General features: G+C 55.0%; 2 protein-coding genes across 3 annotated transcripts in view; one reads left to right on the top strand and one right to left on the bottom strand.

Annotated features, from left to right (window-relative positions):
• Positions 1-1,136: 1,136 nt before the first annotated feature.
• On the top strand, positions 1,137-12,055 carry LOC111153026 (sphingomyelin phosphodiesterase 3). Its single transcript, XM_022511833.1, has 7 exons — positions 1,137-2,462; positions 7,151-7,226; positions 7,357-7,512; positions 9,078-9,167; positions 9,444-9,507; positions 11,408-11,570; positions 11,836-12,055. The coding sequence occupies exons 1-7, from the start codon at positions 1,137-1,139 to the stop codon at positions 11,935-11,937; spliced, it is 1,977 nt and encodes a 658-aa protein (XP_022367541.1). The 3' UTR covers positions 11,938-12,055.
• A 2,252-nt stretch (positions 12,056-14,307) lies between these two features.
• LOC111152894 (protein arginine methyltransferase 7) overlaps positions 14,308-26,089 on the bottom strand; it is a 48,906-nt gene continuing 37,124 nt past the window's right edge. For both annotated transcript variants that reach the window (XM_022511619.1, XM_022511618.1), the window contains exons 9-18: positions 25,644-25,771; positions 25,075-25,210; positions 23,198-23,281; positions 22,562-22,609; positions 21,832-21,921; positions 19,156-19,317; positions 17,996-18,070; positions 17,073-17,233; positions 16,275-16,371; positions 14,308-16,057 (exon numbers count right to left, since the gene is read on the bottom strand). In XM_022511619.1, coding sequence (XP_022367327.1) covers positions 15,881-16,057; positions 16,275-16,371; positions 17,073-17,233; positions 17,996-18,070; positions 19,156-19,317; positions 21,832-21,921; positions 22,562-22,609; positions 23,198-23,281; positions 25,075-25,210; positions 25,644-25,771 — 1,158 coding nt within the window. In that variant the 3' untranslated portion in view covers positions 14,308-15,880. The remainder of the gene's footprint in view (positions 16,058-16,274; positions 16,372-17,072; positions 17,234-17,995; positions 18,071-19,155; positions 19,318-21,831; positions 21,922-22,561; positions 22,610-23,197; positions 23,282-25,074; positions 25,211-25,643; positions 25,772-26,089) is intronic.

Genomic DNA, 26,089 nt, shown 5'->3' with positions numbered 1-26,089 from the left:
TGATCTCCCATGGGTCCCTGGAGGCTGGGCCAACACTCCAGACTCTTGGCCTTTCTTAATTCTACGTTCAGCACAGTAATCCGCTGGCAGCCTCTGCTAGGCAGTGCCCTAAGGCCTGGTCTGAGGCTCATGCCCTGGCTGGGACAGGAACCCAGGGTGGACTCATTCCTCCAGCCATGGGCCTTAGCTGGGCCCCAGGCTGCATCTCAGGCTTAGGGGAGAAGCTTGGGCCAGATTCTCACAGCTCCAGGATGCTTCTCCAAAAGTCAGAGGGACCATCATTCTGGACGTGGGTTAAGGCCCAGGCAGTGCCAGGATCCTGGCTGGTCAGAGATTTCCGGTGGGGGTCAGCAGGGGCGGGAGGGCACGAGTGGGCTGATGCTGCAGGATGGGTACTGTGAGAGCCCGGTTGTGGGTGGAGCCCTCCTCTCAGGGGTCCTCCTGCCAGCGACACTGCCCTGCACCCCAGGACTCTCTGACCCCATGTCTCTGCTGTTTGCTCCCCCTCTGTTCTGGCCTGAAGGACACTCAGTGACAAGCAGGTGTATTTGAGGCTCCTCTGAATCAGGGTCACCCCTTACCCATTCCAGGCACACCCCTGGCTCCTGGTGGGCTTCTGGCTGCTCCAGGCCAGCGTCAGGCCCAGCCACTCTCCAGGATCCCCAGGCTGCCTCCCAAATGCCCACAAAGCTAGGCCCCTCCAAAATCTGGGGTCTATTTCTGAGCAGTTAGGCTACAAGATCAAGACAGATGTGGTCATGTCACGTCACCAAACTGTTTACTCTAAGGAAACCAAACACACACAGGCAAACAGAAGACTCCTCCTTCTGATGGAGGAAGCGGGAACAGGGTGAGGGAGCGAGTGACCCCAGCATCTGACCTGCTCCCCTAAGGATGAGTAAAGCCCCTTATTTTCTGTCTTACAGGCTCCCCGGCGGGCCTTGGTGGCCCAGTATGGCGCACTGAGGTGAATCATGCCTGGCTGGCCAACACTCACCACTGACCACCCAGAGACGCATCTCACCAGGAGGTGACCCCTCCTCCACCTGCTCCCCCACCCCACCCCTCGCAAGAAAGTGCCCGCGCTGCCACGGACACCATGTAGTAGGGCCGGCCGCGGCGCCCAGTGAGCTGCGATGGTTTTGTACACGGCCCCCTTTCCCAATAGCTGTCTGTCCGCCCTGCATGCCGTGTCCTGGGCGCTCATCTTCCCATGCTACTGGCTGGCAGACCGGCTGGTGGCCTCCTTCATCCCCACCACCTACGAGAAGCGCCAGCGGGCGGACGACCCGTGCTACCTCCAGCTGCTCTGCACTGTGCTCTTCACGCCCGTCTACCTGGCCCTCCTGGTTGCCTCGCTGCCCTTCGCCTTCGTCGGGTTCCTCCTCTGGTCCCCACTGCAGTCCGCCCGCCGACCCTACATCTACTCCCGGCTAGAGGACAAGGGCCTGGCTGGTGGGGCGGCCCTGCTCAGTGAATGGAAGGGTACAGGTCCCGGCAAAAGCTTCTGCTTTACCACTGCCAACCTCTGCCTCCTCCCTGACTCGCTGGCCAGGCTCAACAATGTTTTTAACACCCAAGCGCGGGCCAAAGAGATCGGGCAGAGAATCCGCAACGGGGCCAGTCGGCCCCAGATCAAAATCTACATTGATTCGCCCACCAACACCTCCATCAGTGCGGCCAGCTTCAGCAGCCTGGTGTCACCGCAGGGCAGTGATGGTGTGGCCAAGGCCGTCCCCGGAAGCATTAAGAGGACGGCCTCTGTGGAATACAAGGGTGACGGCAGCGGGCGTCATCCCAGTGACGAAGCTGCCAATGGCCCGGCCTCCGGGGAGCCTGCGGAGGGTAGCCTGGAGGACGCCTGCATCGTGCGCATCGGAGGCGAGGAGGGGGGCCGGCCCCCTGAAGCCGACGACAGCGCTGCTGGGGGCCAAGCCAGGAATGGGGCTGGTGGGGCCCCCCAGGGCCAGACACCCAACCACAGTCAGCGGGACGGGGACTCGGGGAGCCTGGGCAGCCCATCGGCCTCCAGGGAGTCCCTGGTGAAGGTGCGGGCCGCGGCGGATGGCGGCGGCAGTGGGGAGCCGGGCGCCACCAACAGCAAGCTCCCCTACAAGGCCTCCGGGGTGAAGAAGGCGGCTGCGCGCAAGAGGCGGCACCCGGACGAGGCCTTTGACCACGAGGTGTCCGCTTTCTTCCCCGCCAACCTGGACTTCCTGTGTCTGCAGGAGGTGTTTGACAAGCGGGCAGCCGCCAAGTTGAAAGACCAGCTGCACGGCTACTTCGAGTACATTCTGTACGACGTCGGGGTCTATGGCTGCCAAGGCTGCTGCAGCTTCAAGTGTCTCAACAGCGGCCTCTTCTTTGCCAGCCGCTACCCTATCATGGACGTGGCCTATCACTGTTACCCCAACGGGCGGCGCTCCGATGGCCTGGCCTCGAAAGGGGCGCTGTTTCTCAAGGTAGGAGGCTGTGGCCATGCCCCGGGGAACACAACAGCCTGTAGCAGAGCCTTGGTCGGGGAGGGGGGGAACAGTGGGCTGCAGTCAGGGGGTCCTTCCACTCTGGGAAGGCTGGGGGCAGGCCAGGCTTCTCCTGGAGCTGAGCTAGTGGGCGCCCAGCTTGGTGACAAGGGCCGAGGGTTCAGTCTCAGAGAGGCCTGGGCAGGTGCTCTTGGGCAAGTTCCTCAGGTCTCTGAGCCATTATCTCCTCATTTGTAAGAAACCTAGTGCCAATTCATGGGGCAGGGAGTGAGCTTGAGGCCTGGGAGGTCCTTGTGGTGCCAGCAGTGAAGATGGCAGTGATCAAGGGAGGAGGCGGCGGAAGGGGGCCCCTGTCCACAAAGGGGCAAACGCCCGCTCACTTAGGCCCGCAGCCTCACTGGCTGGGTGCTCCCTCCCTCCCGGCTCTCGCGCAGCTGCCATGCCAGGCCCTCTGCCCACCAGCCCAAGGCTTCGCTTCCATAGTTACTAATTAAAGTGAATCATAATTATTTCTGCTAATTTGGATGCAATTGCAGGAGTTTTTAGACCATGGTAATTTGGTCATTACCCGTTATCTTCTACTGAGCCTGACACGCTCCGAGTGTTGACTTTTTGTTCCCTACGCAAAAGCCATTCTCGGCGTTTCCAGAGTTTTGGGAAGCAACATTTGGCCAGATGCTACAGGACCCAGACCCCACACCGGAGTACTCAGTGGTTCTTATGCAGCTCTGTAGGCCCACAGTTCGGGGTCCTTGACTCTTCTCTCACAGCCTGAGATGCTGAAATTGAATGAACTCCTCTTACCTCCCCATTTTGGCATATGGTTCATCAATGTTCTGTTCCTCGGATATATTTTTGTCTCAGCAGCTGGAGTGACTTTCTGGGGGAAGGAGGGGACATGTTGTCAAGCTCAAGAGAAGAGTGTACCCTCTCTCTCCCACCTGCTCTGCCACAGATGGTTCAGAAGCTGGGGACCCCCTTGGCTCTGCCCCCAGCCCACACCCCCCCCCCCCTCCTTAGTCTGGCTCCCCCGACCACCATGTCCACCAGGGTCATGACAGTCTTCTTGGGATGGCCTCTCTGCTGCTGACATTCTTCTCACCTCTCTGGCCATTCCTTCCAGGCTCCTGGTCCCCTGCCCAGCCTTGAACTTCTGATGCTTCCTCTGCTCCTTCGCTTAAAACTGGTCTGCAGCTATGTCTGATTTGGTCCACAGCATTAACAAGTTTCCTTTGTTGGCCAACATTTAAAAATCAAGATATTCCACCTAAAATCTAGTTTGCAATTTCTGTCCCACCTCGCAGATCTGACAGCACCTGGCAGGCCTCCTCCCACCTGTCCGGCTCTCAGCCTGAGCTGAGGGTTGGCAGCCCCCACAGCAGGGCGACCTGACCTCACTTGGGTAGGCCTCTTCATTTCCAAGTGGTCACCATGCCAGCACCCGCCCCCCCGCACCTGTCTGGGGAAGTCACTCCACAGACTCTATTTCCACACCTGCTTGAGGGCTCTTGTGTTTGTCCCAGCCCACACCTCTCCCCTGAGCCCCCAACCCCGTGTCCGGCTGCCTCCTGGACACCGTCCTCTTTCACTTATTATCTGCCCATCTCCATCAGCCAGGTTCCACCATGCCCGCTTTGACTCCTCCCTGTGCCCTAAAGCCCCTCTCCTCCATCCAGGCTCCTAATTTCACTTTTCAAATACGTCTTGGTCCACCCCTCACCCCCGGCTGCACTGTCATGGCCCAGGCCACATTACTCTGCATCTGCCTTTGTTTGGGGCTCTCCTTCCCCTCCCAACTCCATTCTCCTCCAGTGCTATCCTGGGTCTGACTCCTGCTGCCCACTTCCTGCTGTGTCAGGGAGAAGCCCAGCCTTCAGTGCTGGGGGACTCTGCTCCTGCATCCCACTCCCCCAGGGGCCTCTGTGCCTGGCTCCCTGTGGCCCGGTCCCACCCTGGCTTGGCCACGCCACCTCTGTGAAGCTGTCCACAGCACGGCCAGCAAGAGCCAGCTTTCCCTCTGTGGGACCCTCAGCCCTCCTCCCCAGCCCTCCTGCTGCCTGTTTCTCTGTCAGACAGAAAGGAGAATGCGCCATTTGAGCCCTGTACACAGCAGACCCAGCCCATCTGCTGGGGAAAGCGTGCCTGTTTCTCCTGCCTGGAGGAGTGAAATAAATGAGAATTCAGGAGATAGGCAGGGGCTGGGGGCTGGAAGGCTGCAGGTGGAGACTAGTGCTCCCTTCATCTGCATCCCTTCTCCCCCCGCCACCCACTCTGCGGAAGGTCTGTGCCTGAGGACAACGTGCTTTCCTAATACTGTCGCAACCTGAGAAGGGACTGGAACCCCTGGCTGTTCCTCACGTGGGGGAAAGCCTCATTCTGGGCCCCTTCTCTGTTGACGTCTTTGCCCACCACGACTAAAAGGCACAGCCTCTCAGTGTGATTGTTTTTCCAAGAGAAACACAAACCTCTGCAATTCCCAAGGACTCGAGCCAGAGCAGAATCAATCAGTTCAAGCACGTAGGGAAGTAGGTCCTGGCAGCTCACAGGGCTAATGGGGATGACAGAGAGCAGGGAAGTCACCAGAGGGTCTGAGACATGGGCTGGATGCGGCTGGGTAGCTGGGTCCTTGTGGCTGTGTCTTCCCTCCCTCCCGCTGTACTCTTGAAGGCGGTGTGTGTGTGGGGGGGGTGTTGAGTGGTGCACCTCACCTATCCTTGTGCAGGTCTCAGCACAGGCAGGTGACACCAAGTGCTGAGTGAGTGAGGGGCTGAAGCACTAAGACCCTAGAATGGGTGAAAAGCCTGCCAAGTCACCAAGAGTTGAAGCAGCAGAGAGTAGGGTGGGGAGCTGGGCTGAGGGCAGCAAACATCTGATGTGAACCGGCCTCGGCCAAAAGAGCCTCGTAACCCCGAGCCAATTCTAGTATAACTGTAGCATAACCCTCTGACCTGTTGTAAGGCTCTAGCTAGGCAGGGTCCATGAAGCTCCATGCCCTAGTGCTCACAGCATATTATTTCGGGGGAACAGATGCATTGCCCCAGGAATACAAGGGGCAAGAGCGCCATCGTGTGGCCATTGGGGGCACAGTGTTTTTTATTTTTTTGTTTTTTTTTAAAAGACCGTGTTGTGTTTTTGCAACAGTGCACACGAATGGTATGTGATTTCCCAAGACATTGCGGGGCTGGGGGTGGTGGTGGTACTGAAAGGCCGAGGTTTGGGTCTAGACCGTGGGCCAGAAGTGAATGGTAAACATGGGACTTTATAAACAGCCCCCAATTCAGGCTGTACTGCCCATTTTCAAGTAACCAGATGTTCATCCTGCTGGGTGTTGGGGAAGGAGAGATGTGCATCCATCCAGGCTGGGAAAGGAGCTGAAGAGCTATAGAAGGCTAAGAATGCCTAATGATGTGAAAACCCATATGGAGGAGAATAATGCCTACCTGACTTTGGCAGCAAAAACAAAGATGGAAGCCTCCCCAGGCTCTCAGATTGGAGGGCCCGTGATGTGGCAGGGTTGGCGAGTCCAGACCACTTTTAGCTGGGGGATGAGCAGAGTCACGTTCAGCAGATAGATATCCCTTAGCTACAAACTGGCCTCTACAGTCACCTTCCCTGGACAGTTCCCAGAGTCCAGGATCTCATTATCATAGAAAACCCATTCTGGAATGGATTAAAGAAGTTTGGGGAAGACTGCTGAGGTTCAGATGGGAGGAAAGCCCAGAGAGAGAGAGAGAGACCTCTGGGGAATGGCAGCCACAGATGATCTAAGGGACACCGCTGGTGGGGAGCAGGGTGGGAATCTCCTATCGCAGCTTCCAGCAGCTGTGCCGGGATCAGAGGCCTGGAGAGCAGCCGGCCAGGCAGCATCACCTAACTCCACAACCACAGCCGCATTGGCTCAGGCTTGAAGGGGTCACCACTGGGGGGTGTTTCGGGTGGTCTGTGATGTCGTTACACCAGCCTGTGGAGACACCCCACCAGGATCATCAGCACTTGAGCACAGAGTCTCAGAGGACCCCCCCCACACACACACTGCCCACCCATGAGGTCACCGCATGACAGGTGCCAAGGAGATGGAGGCCATAGCTGTCATCTCAGATCAGGAAACCAACAGGAACCACTGCCCAGAAGCAGATGAAGTGGCTTCTCGTGGAGCCACAGGGGCAGAGGCTGGGGAGAGAGCGAAGGGCAGGGCCCTCTCAGTGTCAGGAAGGGTGTCAGGCTCTGTGGCTGGGCTGCTCCCAAAGGGGAGTCTGGCTTAGACTTTGGAGGAATGGGCTCCAGGGTGGGATGAGGTCTAGGCTGTGGCTAAGGGAAGGGAGAACAGCCATCAGACAGGAGTGGGCAAGGAACTGAGGGGCTGGCATGTGAGGGTCATCCACATGGACACTCTGGTCACCAGGAGACGGCCAGGTTATAAGGAGGAAATCAGCGGGGATTTCTACATTTTTCCTCCTATAATGCTTGCATGATTTACTAGTGGCACTTACCATGCCAGAAGCTGGTATTTCTTGATACATCTGCCTTCCACACTAGACCAGAAGCTCCTGGATGCATGACCTTGCTGTTCCTACCTGGGCCCAAGCGTAGCCAGGAGCGGACAGAAATGGGCTTGTACTCAGGATAATGTCGACTTCATCATCAATACCTCCCTCCCTCCCCAACAGGTGCAGGTGGGAAGCACACCTCAGGACCAAAGAATTGTCGGGTACATTTCCTGCACACACCTGCACGCCCTGCCAGGTAGGATCTGGCGGCCCAGGCTTTCCAGGGGGGTGGGCCATCAGCCCCCCACAGGCTGGGGTTGGCACCCCGGCCTGGCGGGGGTCTCACTGCAGCTCCGCCATCTCATCTCTCCGGTTCTGCCCCACAGAGGACAGTGCCATCCGGTGTGAGCAGCTGGACCTGCTTCAGGACTGGCTGGCTGATTTCCGAAAATCTACCTCCTCGTCCAGCACAGCCAACCCCGAGGAGCTGGTGGCGTTTGATGTCATCTGTGGAGATTTTAATTTTGACAACTGCTCCTCAGGTGAGGTGGTGGTCCTCCCCAGTCGGGTCAGCTCCTGGGGAGGGCATGGGCTCCAGGCACAGCGGGAAAGGCTTGGGTTTTGCAGCTTGAAGAACTTCCTGCTCCTCGGGAGCATGTGGGTGAGATATTAGCAAGACTGTGATTTCTCTGCCCCCTAGAAATCCTAAAATGAGAAGAGCCCACGCTCTGCCTAGAAAGCGCAGAGGCCTCCTTACAGGAGACAAAGAGATGCCCTAAAAATGAACTCTGACAAAGAAGCCTCGGGGCCTCTGAAACTCAGACTATAGGCGAGTCAGCTAACACTACCCACCAGGTCCTCAGTCATCTCTTGCTCTGCACCAGGCACTATTCTAACCTCTAACGGCTGTTTCATTTAAATCTCAGAACTACCCTGACGGTGAGCACGGTGTTGATCTACAAGGGTGGGAGAGGAAGCAGAGACCCAGACAGGCCCAGTAACTAGTCCAAGGTCACAGAGCCAGGAAGTGGTTGAACTGGGATTTGAACCCTGGTCATTATGCTTTTAACCATTAGGTTAAAAAACTAAAAACTAATCATGGGCAATCTTTTAAATAATTGACTTAAATAACTAATCTGGTGATCACGTGGATCTCAGGGGCCTCCTGGGAGTTTGTGCAGCTCTGAGCTTCTCCCTGCCAGTGGAGCTGATGGGAGCAACACCAACTCCCACCCCACCCCCCACCCACCCACTGGCTCCTGCGCTCCTTCCACACCAGCCCCAGCCCAGGAGAAACTACAGAGTTTCACCCCATGAGCGACATGGGGTCTGTGAGCTCAGGCTTAGCCCTCAGGGAAGGCAGGAGACCTGAAGGTCCCACCTGGAGCGCAGTGCGGTGCCCTTACCTGGTGGCCGCTGTTTCTGTTGGTTCATGACCCAGAAATCGACCTCTGACAATGGTGAGTAGGGAGAACAGTGTCTGCCACGGAAGGCACAGCCCCCGATCCTAGCCCACGGTTCCCTCTAAGTCAAATGCCTGGGACCAGCTTCAAAAGCCGGTGCTCCTGGGATCTTCCTGCGTCAGGGAGGGAACGCAGCATACAAAGGAAGAGGCTGCCAGAAGGTTCCACCTGCTCAGGCCCCACCTGGTACTTGTCTTTCCTCCCAGGCACTTTCTGGCTCCATGAGTTGGCCGGACAAACTGGAATCCAGGGCAGGTCACCTATCTCTCTCTCAGCCTCGTATGGTCACTCCTCACTCAACCTGGGCACCCAGGTCCATGAGGGCAGGACCGCCGGCCAGGGCAGCATCAGCTGGCCCCCTACAGGGTTTGCTGCCACATTTGGGCATCACCCCGAGGGAGCCCAGGAGGAACAGCGACCACTGTTCTCAGAAGATAGCTCAACCCAGTGCTGGGGGTGGGGGGTGGAGGGGCATTGTCAAGGACACAGAAAACCAGTGACAAACAGACCACAGAGCGCACCCAGTGGCAGTTAGCCAAGGGACTTGGTGCTATCTGGTCAGGGTGACTAGAAGCAGAGACAGGCAGCCCTCGAGGACAGACACCCTGTGCCCCACAGCACTGCCTCCCTCCCTCCCTGCACAGATGACAAGCTGGAGCAGCAGCACTCCCTGTTTACACACTACAAGGACCCCTGCCGCCTGGGGCCCGGAGAGGAGAAGTCCTGGGCCATCGGTGAGCTGGGGCTGCGCCAGAAGGTTGAGGGTGGAGGCACCAAGGGAGGACGGGGGAGGGTACTGCCAAGGCCCGACTCTACACCAAGATTGCGCTCTCCACAGGCTTCCCAGGAGGACTTCAGGCCCTGCCCCCAAGACCCCACTGCAAGGGGCAGGGCCAGTCAACTGCCCAGGCCCAAAGCCTTCACTCAGGCCTCTTGCCCCAGGGAGGCAGCCCTCCTAGAGGCTGGCTGGGCCCTGCCCCCAGTGACCACTCTTGCCTCCTTGTTCCCAGGTACCATGCTGGACACAGACAACCTCTACGACGAGGAAGTCTGCACCCCTGACAATCTGCAGAAGTAAGAAGCAGTTGGCAGCCTTACTGCCATGGTCATGGAGGGGAGGGTGGTTCCTGGGGCCGGGAAAAGCACTGAGCCCCGACTCTGGTGTGGGGAGCCGCATTGTGCCGGGCAGAGCGGAGCACACAGTTCCGTGGGAAGGAAGCCTGTGAGGGTCTCAGAGACTGAAGGTGGGGTAGGTGGAGACTCGCACCCTGGGGAGGGGGGGAGCTTGTGTGCCCACAAAGAAGCCTCCCACCAGGATGAGGGTCTCGAGGTGGCATTTCCTACATCAGCACCAGAGTCCAGGCTCACTTTGGAAGAGCTCAGCCTGCCATCCTGTTGAGGCCCTTCCTGGAAGGGATCTCCCCAGGCAAGGGCAAGGGATGCCGAGACCCTTGTGGAAGGCCTAGGGAGATGGCCTGTGTTGTAGGATCCTGGCAGCTGGTAGCCACCAATTAGGCAAATTAAAATATGAGGGGAGCTAACACAAACCAGTGTTCTCAAAGTAGAGACAGTTCCATCCCAGCCGAACTTCATACTTGAACCTGATGAGGCTTCCATAAAGGGACATTTGAGAGGCCAGCGGCAGAACCAATTTATAACTCACAGCCTCAGACTGCACAGTCAGGGCGGTGGCTCCTCACAGCTAATTTGAGCCAATTAATTAGATTATAGACTAAATTTGAAACATCATACTATGCTGAGAAAATTATCTTTTTATGAGTTGATTAAAAAATGACTATCAGTAACTCTTAGATCACTGATGCTAGAATTATCAAAGGCAAAGGACAGTAATAGATTATATTTCTGAGATGTAGTGATGTTCTGCATGTCATTACTGTATTTATCTCAGGGCTGATAAAAACCTTGTAGAAACCCATGTTTGCTGGCTGTGCACGTCCAGGCGCCCCTTCCATGTGTCCAGGCATCAGCCGGCCCAGCAGGCCTGTGCAGTGTCCGTCGGCACCTGCCCTCTGCCAGTGTCCCGTGAAGGCTCTCCACAGCAGGGGCTCAGGCTCCGGAGAAAACCTGGCCGGAAGGGAACAGTAGACAGGAAGTCAGAAGGCCTGGATTCAGGGTGTTTACACCCCACCCGAGCACTTTATACACCCTGTAGAACCTTGACCGCCACTTACGCACCAGCATCAGTTTCTTTCCTCCAAGAAATGGGATGGCAGACACACCTCATGTTGTTGTTTTCTCTAGTTTTATTGATCTAAGTCATCTCTACACCCTATGTGGGGCCCAAACTCACAATCTCAGTATCAAGAGTCACAAGCTCTTCTATAGATGCCCCCCTACACAGTTCCTTTCTCAGCATGCCTGGTCCCCAAAATATCCTGGGGCCCACAGTGATCATCCCTGTGTCGGAGGAGAGTTCATGTGGCACAGCCGCTCAGAGACAGACTGACCCAGGAGTCCAGTCCCAGAATAGGGCCTGGATGATCTCCTGGCTCCCCCAGGCCCCTGCTGATCTGAAACAACCGTCCCAGGAGGTCTGGGGACTTCTAGGAGAGAAGAGTCCCTGAGGTTCCCTGCGAAGACTCTTTGCCGAAACAGGCCCCCCCCACTGGCTCCAAGCAAAGCCCTGTTCTGCTCCTGTTTCCGTCTCAGCCCCAGGTTCTGGGCGATGCTGTGTCCAAACTTCAGCCACAGCCATGCCCAAAGTGGACATAGGACGTTCCCGGATGGACTCTGGAGCAGCATGGCTCAGCCAGGAATTCATAGGCTCACACTGAGTATCCCTCCACCCAGGAGGGATACTCACATGAAGACAGATCTTAAACACAGGGTTTGGTCTGACCTGTTTCTCTCTCACTTGGGGATGAGAACGTGGCTCTATACTCAGGATCTGGGGCCTGGGGAAGTGGGCAAAGGGGCTCACCTCACATCCTGTGCCTTCCTGTGTGTTGAGCAGGGTCTTGGAGAGCGAGGAAGGCCGCAGGGAATACCTGGCCTTCCCCACCAGCAAGAGCCCTGGGGCAGGCCAGAAGGGACGCAAGGACCTGCTGAAGGGCAATGGCAGGCGCATCGACTACATGCTGTATGCGGAAGAGGGGCTGTGCCCGGACTGGAAGGCCGTGAGTCTGGGGCAGCTGGGCAGCCAGGCCACGCCTCTAGATAGGGGACCCTTGCCCTGCACCCCTCAACAGCACAGAGCTCTCCTCTGAAAACCAGACTGGTCAGTCCCAAAGACCCTGAGGCTCCATGTAAGGCTCCCACCCCTCAGTCTCCAGGAAGATCCTGGCCCGTTCCAGCCCTTACCCCACAGCCCCACTCCTGCCCTCTGGGCCCCTCCTTTGTAGAATATCCTCTGGATCTAAAAGGAATGCTTTTCCCCAACAGGAGGTGGAAGAATTCAGTTTTATCACCCAGCTGTCCGGCCTGACTGACCACCTTCCAGTGGCCATGCGGCTGATGGTGTCTGCAGGGGAGGAGGAGGCATAGACCAGCCATGTCATTCCGAGCAGCCGGGCCTCTGCCAGCCCTTTGAGCCGCAGCACCTCTCTGGCCGTGTCCCCTCCAGCCAGCACCCCTGGTGCTGGGGGAGGAGGGCAGGGACCCGGGGGTAGCCTCGGTCTGTCCCAGGTGAGCTGGAACCAGCACCGCCCTGCACCTCTGGGCACTGACTGTGGACAGAGTCAGGCCGGCCTTGGGAGCCGCAGCTGCCCAACAGTGCCATTCTTTCAAAACGTGATTTTCTACAAATCTACAGCACAACCTAGTTTGTAACCCGGGGATTAGTATGAGAACCGGGTTTCTGTACTTTGTATCTCTTCTCAAGCTTCGTCCAGGGTTCATTATTTTTGTCCGCTGCCATATCGTCTCGCATGCCTGCACCCTCGCATGCACACTGCCCGCATGTCACGTGCCACACCGTAGCCACACAGACCCCTAACTCGGGCCTCACCCAAGGCCGAACTCCAAACACAATCAGAACCAGCCAAAGAAGCATTCCTGGGCACAGGGCCGCCAGCGCCCACCTCCAGCCTGGACGGCCAGCAAGCCGGGACCATGAGGATGTGTCCAGTTACCAGCAAGCCCCAGCTCTTCCCAGGGTCTTGCATTCAAGGGCGATTACATTTTAAAAAGAAAAACAGAAAAAGTTAAGAAAACCACCCTTCACTTTAGAGGGTCTGCAAACCATGAGGGAGAACCCTGCTTGGGCTCCCCCTCCCAGCCAGCCAGCCAGGGCCCCAGAGGCTCCCCCAAGAGACTTCAAAGTGGGCAAAGGGAATCTGAGACAGTATCACTTTTTCACAGGGAGAAGGGGAACTCATGCTATAAAAGGGTGGGTGGGGGGGCTTCAGGTATTCCAAATGATCAATTTATGGCTTCTCTTCTGTCAAAACCAACACAACCTTTTTCTTCCTGATCCCATTTCCCTTCTGGACACCTCTCTGGTTTGGGACCAAGCTTTCCCTGGCTGAGCTCAGGAACTGTCTGCCTGCCTCTGGGGTGAGGCTGCAGCTCTGTCCTCCCAGGCCCATCCTGAAAGGTAACCCAGGGGCCCTGGAAGAAGAGGCAGAAAGCCCAGGTGCAGACTGGCCTGTCCCCTCCCCCTCAGCAGTGTGGAGGCTGGGGGTGAAGGCCAAGGGCCACTGCTTGCCTGGGGCAGCGCACGGTACTGGTTGGCATCTAGGCCCACAGATGCTCCCTCTGCCACCACGGGACCAGGGCCAGCCCTGGGTGCCCGGGCAGGACATGGCAGAGCACGCAGGGGAGGTCCGCAGCTCCCCACTCCACAGCAGCCCTGCCTCTGCCCACCTGCCTTTTAAAACACACCCGGGATTGTTCCCCACAGTCAAGCAAGGGAGGGAGGAGTCTGATTCCCAGTGCAAGGACCCTCCAACTCGGAAGACTGTTCTTGTCAACCCCCACTGGTCTCCCCTCCTTGAAGCGCCCTGACCTTGTGCCCACTTGGCTCAGAGCCAGATCTGCCCAGCGAGGCTGGGGAGTGCACCAGGACCCTTCAAATACTAGAAGCCTCTTGGTGCCAGTGTGCGGACGCTGTGCCTTGTCACCCACTTGAGCTGCAAGAGGGACCCAGATGGGGGTTGGGGGGGGGCGGTGAGCAGACCACCACCCAGAGGCAGGCCCTGTGCTTGAGGAAGACAATCCAGAGAACCACACACATGGGGGCACTGGTTTGTCCCGGGCAGTGTCTGGGCTGAGGGCCTCGCTGCAAGGAGCGTTCATTCCCTAAGCCCCCAGCCCCACCCCGAGTGCAGAGCCAGGAGGGCCTGCTCACCGCTGAGCGCAGTCCCACCAGGGTTCTCTCCCTCCGAGAGCCTGGCCTCCAAGGTCCTGGGCGAGGCTCCGTGGAGTCAGAGGGGACCCCACTCCCAGGAGCAGCCAAGAAGCTCTGCTCACAAAGGCAGGGCCCAACTGAACACGCTCAACGCCTGGCTGGCTGGGACTGAGCCATGGCCTCCAGGCCTCGAGTCAGCTATGTCCAGGAGAACAGGAGAGACAGAGGCCAGGATTCCTGCAGCTGAGAAATGCCAGCCCCGCCTCCAACCCTCCGAGGAGCCACCTCCCACCCAGGGCAGCTCTACGAGAGAGCCGCGGCACAGGGGCACCTGCTTCTCTCCCTCCTCACAGGGCGGCCTTAGGCAAGTCATACCTCCCTGTGCCTCGGTCATTTCCTGTCCTAATGAGGTCGCCTCTGCCCAGCCTGGCCCTGGCATCTGGAGCCAGGCCAGCCTGCATCCCATGCCCCCTCGCGCTTCCCTCTGGCACAGCCTCATTGCTGAGGCCACCACTGCCGACCACACGTTTCGTGACGGCTGTGGGATCCTAGGACCATGCACAAGCCAGACTTTTCCAGTGTGATTTTTTTTAAAAAAAGAAAGAAAACACTATCAGGATCTCAGATTCTGTGGCATCTAGGCCTAGGAGGGGTGGACACAGGGGTCATCCAAATCCCCACCCACGGCCCCACGCCTGCCCCAGGCCTGGCCTCCTCCACAGAAGCCAGGAGGCAGGGGTCAGCTTCGAAAGGAAACGGTCATTTCCATTTGTCCAAACCACCTTGAGTTTTAAGTATGAATATTAACCTTGATGCTTTTTAACTATTGTATTAACTTGCTGAGATTTAGAAATACTGTTTTAAAAAAAGAAAAAAAAAACAATTTTTTAATTTCTGTATTTTTTTCTGTATTGTATCCTCATGGGACATTAGGGGTTTTATATGGTAAGCACACCTAAGGTTTTGGTAAAAATATTATCAAATATATATCCAGACGATTCTTCCCTAGAAGAAAAACAATCTTTACACCTGATAAAATATTTTGAAAAGAGAGGTGTTTTTTCCCTTTATTGGTGCTGAACGGAAGGATAGATAATAAGAAAATAAAACTGTGAGGCTCAAGGCTGGTGTTCTCTTATTTGAGCGACAAGCTGGGGCCAGGCTATGGGCGGCCCACCTTTCCTGCCTTCCCCCCCTCCCCCAAGCAGCACGGGAACAGGCTAAGTCTGCCCCGAACTGCCAGAAAACCAGGCCACCTGGGTTCCTACTATCTCCTATTCCATCTGGAGTGGGAATAAAGAACGAAGGGCACCTCGAGTTGGGGAGAAGCAAGGCTGGAACTGCCTCAGGACACTCTGGTCTTCCGCTGCAAAGCAAGGGGGCCAGGCTGGGGTGGGGTGGCTACACGGTACCTATCAGCCCAGGCCTCGTAGTTGGCAGGGGGTCCTTCTGCCAGAATGGGGGCACACAGGAAAAGGCTTTACCTCCTGGCTCTTCCTCCTGATGGCTGGTTTCCCAGGTCTGCATCTCAGGAAATGCTTTGAGACCACCTCTTCCCTATCCTCTGAGCAGCAGTCGGATGTCCAGGTGTCAAGTCCCACTCACCTGCTGATGCTGTGTATTGAGGCCAGACGCTTACGGGTATATCCAGGTAACGTCACCCAACACACAAGGATGGCCCTGCCAAGGTCTTTCAGGCCCAGGGCCCAGCCACAAGTCAGCAGCTCTGCCTCTAGGAGCCACTCCCAGCTGGAGCCAGGCAGGAGGGACCAGAGTTCCTGAGTATAGGCAAGGCCTCTCCCACAGGGGCAGCCCAACCACCCACGCTCTTCACAGCTGAGAGCACACAGGCCACCCAGCCCACTCCCAGCACAGCACAGGGACACTGCCACATGAGAGCTTCTGGAGTGTTTCAGACCCACAGCAGGGAGGGCTCCCTGGCCCCTCCTCAGCTCCAAATTCCGTCAGCAGATGTGCTGCCTGTCACACCCAAAGCAAGGAACTGGCGGTGCAAAAATGCAAAAAGGGAAGAGGGCTCCTTAGAGCCCAGAGATTCAACTGGGCCCTGAAAAGAGAGGGGCCTTCACACCATTCAGAGCCCAGAGCCCTCAGGCCACTTTATTTCTCAACAAGTGAGGGTCAGCACCCGTCCTCCAGGGTGTCTGAGAGTGTGAAATCCATGCTGATGTCTCCAGTGTGGGGGTGGAACTCCAGGGTGTAGCTGACGGTCCAAGGGCCGCCCCGCGGGACCCCGTAGTCCGGGCTGGTGAAGAAGTACACAGCCTGCTTGTAGTGCGGGTTCCAGCAACAGTCCCCCTGTAGAAGCAACCAGAAGATAGTGAGGGCTCCTGGCACCGGAACCCCCTCCTGGTCAGCCTCCAGCCCGGGGCCACTCGCCACGAGAAGCTGCTGCTCGGGCCCAGGTGACCTGGGCCACGGAGGAGTCGCGATCTGGCTGCCTATGCCAGGGATACCCAGAGGAGTGCCAGCTCGCGGGCTTGGCCTGCTCTGGGACTCAGGTACACAGCACTACCTTGTCGTCTGGAGGCTTCAGGAGGCCGGTGCTGACAGTGCTGTCCGGGGTCAGGTGGTATTCCATCCACAGGACGGCCCCATGGCTCCTTCCAGGCCTGGGGGTGGGGGGATGTTGGGCCACAGAGAAACAGCCATGCAAAAGACGGGCAAGCATAGCTACAGCTTCCCTCTGCCTTCCAGAAACCACTGGTCTTTCCTTCCTGCCCAATCAGGAAGCTAATACCACCTGGCTAAAGGCTACTTGGTGAAATACTGAGCAAAAAGAACCACAACCAAAGCCCCACTTGCTCCCTGTACCCTGGCCAAGCACTTAGAGGAACCATGGGGCCAGAGGGTTTCCTCAGGGAAGCAGCAGCTCCTCCCTGTGAAGGGCGCTGGAGCTGGATGGCCCAACCGTGCCTCACAATGAGCAGCCCTTACCAATTCCTAAGCCGCTTTAGTTCCCAGCAGAGTTCCAGAAAAATGGCCCAATGAGTAACCATAGCAACCAAAAAATCACATTTCTCTACAGCTCTGATTCTCATGCCGCTGAGCTCAACAGGCGCTGCAGATGTGGGGGCGGTGTGCAAAGCCCACTCTGGCTCTCCCTCTCCACCTGCACACACCCAGGGGCTGTGGGGACCCACCACAGACTCAGGGCCTCTTCGGACCAGGAAGGGCAAGGCCCAGATAAGGAGGCCAACCCACCCACGTGAAAGCCATGGAAGTAAATGCTTAGCCACCAGAGCAGTAACTAGACTGAAAGCAGGCCCCACCCTCTCTTCCCCACCTGCTGCACCCTGGAACCTGTTCTCACCTCCTCAGCTCGATGGAGCCCTCAGCACGGACCGGGTGTGGGGGGACTGGGTGCCGAAAATCAAAGGTCAGGATCTGCTGGGGCTCGGACAAGCAGCGGCATGGGTACTCCCACAGCGGGTGGGGCTCGGCCTCCTTGCTCTCCCTGAAGTCCAGGGCACGCTGAGAAGGTTAAGGGGAGGTGAGGGTGTGCAGAAACAAAGACAGAGCCGACAGCCTAGGGATGAGGGGCTCATGTCCAGTCTCCAAGGTCTAGGTCCGTGGTCCTTCACCCCCTTGGCCCAGGTCCCTCAGAATAACTGCCGCAGTCGCCTGGGACAGTGGGTCCTCACAGAAGGACCACAGGCAACTGGAGCAGACCAGCTGCCTTCTCCCTCCCCACTACGGCACTCAAGTGTCTCTGCAGCGAGCCGCTTCGCCTAAGCCACATCATCTCCCTTTTAAGATGGGATGACTCGGCCGGTCTCCTTAGCTACTCTGAGAGCTAAATGTCTGCAGTGGTCAAAACAAAACAACATCTGGCACTTGGACGCGTGCCCATTCGGTGACCCTTCCTGAGCACTACAGCTGCCAGGCCATCCCTACATGAGGCTCCCAGTGCAGAGGCTCGAGACAGGAGTCATAGCGCCCGGGGACACTAGCCTTCAGCTGAGAATGGGGCCAGGCAGGAACGCTGCCGCAGGTGATCTCTGGGCTGCCGCCTGAAGGTCACATACGAGCTGGTAGCAAGGAGAGTGTATAAAGCTGAGCAGGGTGCAGCCCAAGGGGCAGGGGTAATGGGTGGGGTATGAAACGGGGCCAGACTCAGGATCCACAGGCCCACTTGCACTGTGTAAAGGAAGGCCAAGTGCGAAGGACAGGACGCCGTGGCCACATGGAGTGGGTGGATAGAACACTGCAGGGAGGAAGTGGGGCCCCACCAACCTTAATCATATCATCCATGATGTGCACATCAAAGCCTTCACAGTTACCACAGGGACTCCGGATCCGCCACAGGTCCTGCAAGGAAGGCACAGCCCTTGTTGACACTCAGCCGGAGATGAACATCACAGGTTCCGTAGGACAGCACACCAGCTCCTGCACCCACCCACAGGCATGCAAACATAATGACAAGAGCAGGAAGCGTCAGTGAAGTCGGGCTGGGGGTGGCCCGGCCCCAACCCGGAGGCACACCATGTTCCTCCACACTTGGAAGAGAGCCCCAGGTTGACAGGGCTGAGAGATGATCAAGGATCCAGGATGGTCGCTCAAATCTGCCAAGTCTCACGTGACCCCCAAGTCCTCTCCCAAAGGTGGACAATCGGCCAGAGCCACTGGGATGGGGTTTCTTTGGGAAGAAGTCTGTAAACTAGTTCCTGAGACTTTGCACCTATGATCAGGGCAGGAGGACAATGGGAGGGAGGGGACCAGAAGTGCACAAAGGCCCACCAATTCTTCGTCCCATTCCCATATTCCCTCCTAGGCCTTAAAAGCCAGAACTCCCATGGAAATCTCATCAGGTAAATAAACAACACGGAAGAAAAGCCCAGAAAATAAGCCACAGAGCCACTGAGCTGCCAATGGATGAAGCTGCTCTTATCAAAGAAATATCAAAGGAGGTTCACTCTACTTCTAAGGTTGAAAGCATTTCAAAATCCTTTTAAGAAGAAATGCCTTTCCCAAAACGACTTTGTGACTGGTTCTGCTTTGATGAGAAAATTAAAATGAAGCTTTTCAATTTTTTCTTGCATAAAGAAGCTGACTTTACATCTCAAAATGCTTTTAACAACTGGAGCGTCAGCTCTTAGTAAGAGCAGAGCGAGCTGAACAGCATGTCTTCTGAAACTCTTCACTTATGCTTTTTAATTATTCTGATAAGGGATAATTGTAAAATGACAACACACAGCCATTTCCATTTCATATGCCAAATTACTGCATTTGTACAAAGGCAAGCCTTTCCCATACAACCCTGCAGTGTGCTGACACAGAAAAGCAGAGCCTCCTATTGTTAGGATTCACACTGTTCCATCTGCACCCAAGGTCTCTGCAAGAAAACCAGGACCCCCACCTCCCACCCCTTCTGCAACAACTTCTGGGTGGCCTACCCTGAACTCCACAACCACAGCGTGCAGCGAGGCGGCCTGGGGCAGCACCACAGCACCAGGTCCCAGATGCTGGTCCACGGCGGTCCGCACATACCAGAAATAGAGGTTGTGCCACGGCAGCAGGCTGGTGGTGAAGAACGGCTCCCCCACGAGGACAGAAACCTGGCAACCATAGCAAGAAGCAGGACTGAGGCGTCAGAATGATCTAGCTAAAGAGTGAAGGCAGGTTACAAGTGTCATGGGAAACATGGAAATAAAAAGGCACTCATTCACTCACTCGGGCAACCAGTGAGCACGCCGGGTCTGCGCCTGCCCTGAAGGACACACAGATGAGAAGCACACCTGAGCCCCGCCCTCGGGAGCACAGAGGGGTAAAGGGAACAGACAGAGCTGGGGCCATCCTTGTACAGTGTGGTAAGCTGTTGACAGTCAGAGGCGAGGAAGGGACATGTGGAGGGACCCCAGAAGGAACAGCATCAGAAGGGCTGAATGGCATCCTGTTAGTAGGTCCCCACTCACAGCTCATCATGACAGACGGTTATCAGTGCTCCTCTATTAGGCTTCCTTGCTAGATTCTGAGCAGTGGGGACGTCAGCAGCACAGTACCCCAGCACCCTACAAAGTGCCTGGCCCTGAGCAAATGGTCAGTAAATGTTTGCCAAGTTAATGAACAAACATATGACTAGGAGTCAGAAAAGCACAAGACCAGGGACGCTAGCAGAAGGATGCAGGGGCAAGGCCCTTCAGGAGCTTGTTACACGAGCAAACACAGTAGGATCAGCAAAGGGTGAGGCCGGAGAAATGGAGAGGAGCCCGGTAGCCCAAAGGCAGCTGATGACAGGTCAAGGGCACTGGACTCTTTCCTGGAGATAAGAGATCTCTAAATGCCTTCCTCAGGGGTTCAAAATGAGAAGAGATGTATTTTGTTCTAAGATTTTATTTATTTGAAAGAGTGAGTGAAATAGAGAGCATGGGACAGGGATGGGTCAGAGGGAGAAGCAGACTCCCCAACGAGTTGCTCAACCAACTGAGCCACCCAGGTGCCCAAGAGGAAATGTGTTTTAGAAAGAGCCCTATGGGGGCGCCTGTGTGGCTCAGTGGGTTAAAGCCTCTGCCTTCAGCTCGGGTCATGGTCCCAGGGTCCTGGGATTGAGCCCCGCATCGGGCTCTCTGCTCAGCGGGGAGCCTGCTTCCCTCTCTCTGCCTGCCTCTCTGCCTACTTGTGATCTCTCTCTGTCAAACAAATAAATAAAATCTTTAAAAAAAAAAAAAAAGTTCACAGCAGCATTATTTTAAAGGCCAAAAGTCGTTTTTGAAACAATCCAAACACCCACCAAGAGGTGAGCGGAGAAACAACGTGCGCACGGCATACTATTCAGCACTGAGAAGGAACAAAATGCCAGCATGTTCTACAAATGGACGAACCTCAAAGGCATGACCAGTGAAAGAAGCCCAACACTAAAGTTCACACATCGTTTTATTCCACTTATATGAAATGCCCAGAAAACACTAATTTATAGACAGAAATCAGATCAGTGCTTTCCTGGGTCTAGGGGCTAGGTGACAGAAATGCTCTAAAACTGAAATATGTTAAAGTTGTATAATTATACAAATTTACAAAAAATCACTGAATTGCACACTTGAAATGGGTTAATTTTATGGCCTGTCAATTCTCAGCAAAGCTGTCAAAAAAAAAAAAAAGAAGTTGGCAAAGAAAGATCATTGATTCCAACTTGAAGGGCCTGCGGATATGTAAGGAAAGCTATCCAGTTGGTGCTTGGACATAAGAGATCTGCAGTCCCAGCTTTGGTGGCCAAAGATTCCCTTATGGGAAAGGACATGATCACCCAGAGAAGAGACACAGAGGGACAGAAAAGACAAGGAGAAAGTACCAAGAAACACTGCTACAGGAATGATCGAGTAAAGGAACAGAAACCCATGAGAAGCTGAGAAAGAGCAGCTAGAAAGATAAAAACCTGAAAAAAGCAGTCTCTCTCTCCTTCTTTAAAGATTTTATTTATTTGAGAGAGAGAAAGATAGAGCTCATGCAAGCAGGGGGAGGGGCAGAGGGAGAAAAAGAACCTTAAGGACTCTCCACGAGGGCCACTCGACCCCAGGACCCTGAGATCATGACCTGAGCCAAAATCAACAGTCAGATGCTCAACCGACTGAGCCACCCAGGTGCCCCTAAAAAAAGCAGTCTCTTATGGACCTAAAAAGAAATGTGTTAAGAAGGGCTCTGGGTCATGAGGGTCCAGGAGGCTGGTGAGAGGAAATGTGCGGGAAGACTGTGTTTGATTTCTCAGGTCACTAAGGGGTGGGAGTAGTTTCAGAGGCACACTGGGTGGGGTGGGGTGGTCATAAGACCAACTACCATGGGGGACAGACGATCAGAAGATCAACCACAGCCGTGGCAGGAAGTAGGCAGAAAGGCGAACCAAAACATGGGAGCAAGTGGAGCTGCAGCGCTGGGAAGGGGGATGGCAGAGAGGCCACAACACGCAGCTGTTCATCCCAAGACAGCCACTGTGCCCTACCTCAGAAGCAGCAGAGATCAGCTAGAGTTCAGAGCAGCCAAGTCAGGGATGGGAGCCCCCTGCAGCCGCGAGAAGGGGGCGCTCAGAGACCGGTGCAGTGCTGTGCCCTCCATGCAAAGACAGAGCCATCGCCACTCACCTTTTCACCCTTCAAGTCTGCAGACGTTAACAACTCAGGCCGTTTCTCTATTATATGAACTTTATCTTCCACATGGTTAGCCCTGAAAATCTTAACAAGAAAAAAAAAATGAAAGTACTCTTTTTGTCCAGGAAAAACCAACCCCTCAGAGTTGCCTTGTCTGTTCAGTTTTCTGGCCAAAGAGTTCTAGAGGACCACTTTCATCTGCTTTGTGGAAATTCTCTCCTCCAGGGGCATCCAATGCCCCAAGGATGAGATCACTAGCAAAATGTTGTAATAGCAAAACAAATTTCTCTTGCAGGCATGTAAGCAAGACTCAGCAACAGGTTTATGGTTCTGGGAGTTTCCTTCAGAGAAGAAGAAATCAAACCCAATCACCTGGGGGAGAAATAATGGTCACAGGACCAACTAGTCAGGTCAGCTTGTGAGCAGTGATTCTCTGGGCACCGGGTGGCAAAACGAATCATAAGCTCAGCTGTATCACTGCAAAGATTTAAGTTTTGTTAGTTTTATATGAAGTGAGGAGAAAAACCACAAAACACAAAGCAGAGTCTGGAGGTTTGCTACTATCCAGTGATAGCCCAGATTTCTGAGCCAGCTCTCAAGACGGAGGGGGTTCTCACTAGCTCCCTTAGTGCCAACACAGCATCAAAGCCATCAATCCCAGACGTAGGAAGGCAGGCCCCCACCCGGTCCCCTCATTATTTCAGCAACGACCATTATCACTTACTTTTTTCATCAGTCTGTGTGAAGCTGCTGAGCTCTCTACTGTAAATACCTAAAGAGAATACCATGCCCTTAGTTGTAGGAGATTCACTTGAGAGAAAAAGAAATTAAAGATCAAACATCAACAAGATCATTCCAAGGCAGAAGGTGCCACCTAACAAAGTCTACCTGTGCTCATTACCCATGGGGACAGCATCCCCTTTTCTCCCTACAAAGACTTCATTTGAGAGAGAGAGAGAGAGAGTGTGTGCGAGAGCAGGGGAGGGGGGTGAGACAGAGGGAGAGGGAGAAGCAGACACCCCACTGAGCAGGGAGGCTTGATCCCAGGACCCTGGGATCATGACCTGAGCGGAAGGCAGACACTTCACGGACTGAGCCACCCAGCCGCCCCTGCACCACTCCCCCTTGCCGCACTGACCCTTACAAGGTGCAGACTCTGACACAGGAACTGCAGCTCTATGGGAACAGCTACAGCCTCACTCCTGCCTGCACACCGAGGAGATCAACCCCAAAGTCCCCGTGTCCACAGCAGCTGTGCTCTGCAAAGAGCCTGAGTCACAGAACTATGTACCCAGACCACGTGACATTCAAACTCAAGAGCCGCCTTCGGAAAGCCGGCAGAACAGCGCCTGTCTGGTACCTGCTCTGCCCCAAGGTGATGGGCCAGCAAGGACAGCAGACTTCCATCACTGACACAAAGGCACACGCTGTCCGGCTTCAGCACCTGCGGGAGAAGAACCACCTCAACACAGGTTTTCTTACGGTAGGTCAAGAAATTCTTGTTGAATTTCTCAACACCCAGCTGGATCTTCTTGGGTCCCCACAGTCAGGCTTGCCAAGCAGTAGCAGCCCCCACCCTCCAAAGTACCCACCTCACCCACCTCTCCCCACCCAGACCTGTTAGGAAAGACTCTCCTCAAGCTGTCCTACAAGGCCCAGCTGAAGACCTGCTCCACTTGCTGGGGGCCACCTCCCAGTCTCTTCCCTTTCTGGTCACAGCACAGACAGCTGTGGGTCCCTGAAGTGACTCGCCAAAGGCAGCGATTCCTTTACAGGTCGCAGAACCCTTGGAGAGAAACTTAAGACAGTCTGGATCCCCCTCCTGCAAAAATGCATCCATCTGCATATGTGCACACATATTTTTGCATACAACTCCAAGAGGCCCAAGAGACTCCCCTCCAAAGCCTGTGTGTAGTCCTGGCCTAAGAGACCACAGCTACAGGCAGCAGGGAACAAATGTTTTTAGGCAGGAGAGTTATATAACCAGATTCATTCATTCATTCATTCATTCATATATATATGCGTATATATGAATATATGTTCATATATATATGTGTATATATATATATTTAAAGATTGTATTTATTTGAGAGAGAGAGGATGAGTGGGAGAATGAGAGAGCGAGCCAGGGAGGGGGAGCCCTCAGAGGGAGAAGTAGACTCCCTGCTCTGCAGGGAGCCCAATGCGGGATTCAGTCCTGGGACTCCAGGAACATGACCTGAGCTGAAGGTAGTCGCTTAACCAACTGAGCCACCCAGGCGCCCCCTAACCAGATATATATTTCAGAAAATTTTATTGGGGCGCCTGGGTGGCTCAGTGGGTTAAAGCCTCTGCCTTCGGCTCAGGTCATGATCCCAGGGTCCTGGGATCAAGCCCCACATCGGACGACTCTCTGCTCAGCAGGGAGCCTGCTTCTTCCTCTCTCTACCTGTCTCTCTGCCTACTTGTGATCTCTGTCAAATAAATAAAATCTTAAAAAAAAATTTTTATTTTTATTTTTATTTTTTAAAGATTTTATTTATTTATTTGACAGAGAGAGATCACAAGTAGGCAGAGAGGCAGGCAGAGAGAGAGGAAGGGAAGCAGGCTCCCTGCTGAGCAGAGAGCCCGATGCGGGACTCAATCCCAGGACCCGGAGATCATGACCTGAGCCGAAGGCAGAGGCTTTAACCCACTGAGCCACCCAGGTGCCCTTATTTTTATTTTTTATTATTATTATTTTCTTAAGATTTTATTTATTTATTTGACAGAGAGAGAGTAAAAGAGGGAACACAAGCAAGGGAGAGGGAGAAACAGGCTTCCCATAGAACAGGGAGCCCAACGTGGGGCTTGATTCCAGGACCCCGAGATCATGACCTGAACCAAAGGCAGACGCTTAATAACTGAGCCACCCAGGTGCCCCTAGAAAATTTTAGAAAGGAAGCAGATTAAAGGAAGGATGGGGTTGCTGAATCCACTGGGATCACCCGCAGCAACTGCTAGTGACCACAAAGGCAACATGTTTAGAGGGACAAAGGCAGAGACTGGGTAAGGGTTCCAGGCAGAGGCTCTCACAGGAGAGTAGAGAACAAGCCTGGTAACATGCTCCCTGGCTCACCACCTGAGGGCCCACCCAGAAGCCACCAGAAGACCAGGAAGCACAGAAATCAAAACCAACCAACTATAAGTAAACAATGAGCTGGGCCTATGGGACCAGCTCCCTCTTGCCTATAACCACCCAAGGGGCTGCACACTGACCGTTCTCAGGGCCTGGACGTATCGTTCAGTTCTGTCCTGATCATTGATCTCTCCAAACCTAGGCCGGGTCCAGAGCAGATGAGCTTGGCAGTCGCACACGGGGCGTGGTGGGGAGACTCTCCCGTTTTTTTCGGAGCTAGGCCAGGAAATGAACAGACAGACACACATGATGAGCATGACCTGCTAGGCACTGGCAGGCATAAAGGCATGGCTCAGGGATCTGCCCAGTAAAGGTGGTGGGCACACCCCCAACCTCTAGAGGGCATGAGTCTAGGAACGGGCTTGCAAAGGGGCATTAGCGGTTAGAGGACCCTCCAATTCAAGTCTTCTCACCTAGGTCTCTTCCAAATGGGGCCCTGCAACCGGGGCAGCCTCTTCTAAGTATGTGACAATGGGCACTAACAGAGCCAGTCACAAAACTTTCACTCTTATTTCTTACTCTCATTCTGTTCAGACACAAACTTGCCCACTCATGCCTCTACAGGGTTTCTAAGGTGAACTTCCAGAAGTGCACAGAGTCGCTGGCCCAGAGCACACACCCCCGCCTGCCCACAAGACACAGGGCATACCTGGTCTTCTGGAGGCTGTACCATACACAGTAGTCGTCGTGGTGGGCTAGCAGGAAGAGGCTTGAGCCTTGGACAACGGGCTCTTCTTGTGGCAGGAAGTACACACACTGCATCCAGTGGTCCCGCCACTGAAACAGGGAATAGAGAATCAACCGTCCCCAAGCTGCAGAAAGGGCAATGTTTCTAATCCAGGAGTCAAAATCCAAGCCCAAACCCGCTTGCAAGGAGACCATGCTGTGGACTACAGATGCCTACTCTTGCCAAAGAGATAGATAGGAAAATTCTCAAGTGAGTGGCTCATGGCCAGAAAGCTTGCTAGAGTGCTGCTGGCTTTAGAAGGAAGCAAGAGGGGTTCAGGACAGGGGACTCCAGCCTCCACCCCATGTGTGTGCCTGTGTACATATGCATGCCTTCACCTCGTGTGTGTGTGTGTGTGTGTGTGTGTG

This window comes from Enhydra lutris, unplaced genomic scaffold, assembly GCF_002288905.1.
Source record: "Enhydra lutris kenyoni isolate GAN:26980312 unplaced genomic scaffold, ASM228890v2 scaffoldscaffold30, whole genome shotgun sequence".
Lineage (NCBI taxonomy): Eukaryota > Metazoa > Chordata > Mammalia > Carnivora > Mustelidae > Enhydra > Enhydra lutris.
The sequence above is the reverse complement of the archived record's forward strand: the minus strand, read 5'-3'. Positions and strand labels throughout refer to the sequence as shown.

What these genes read in the sequence shown, in the direction of transcription:
- LOC111153026 (XM_022511833.1), top strand. Translation starts at nt 1,137, where the DNA reads ATGGTTTTGTACACGGCCCCCTTTCCCAATAGCTGTCTGTCCGCCCTG. An exon ending in ACACCTGCACGCCCTGCCAG is followed by an intron (nt 7,227 to 7,356) that starts GTAGGATCTGGC and finishes TCTGCCCCACAG; the next exon opens with AGGACAGTGCCATCCGGTGT. An exon ending in ACCCCTGACAATCTGCAGAA is followed by an intron (nt 9,508 to 11,407) that starts GTAAGAAGCAGT and finishes TGTGTTGAGCAG; the next exon opens with GGTCTTGGAGAGCGAGGAAG.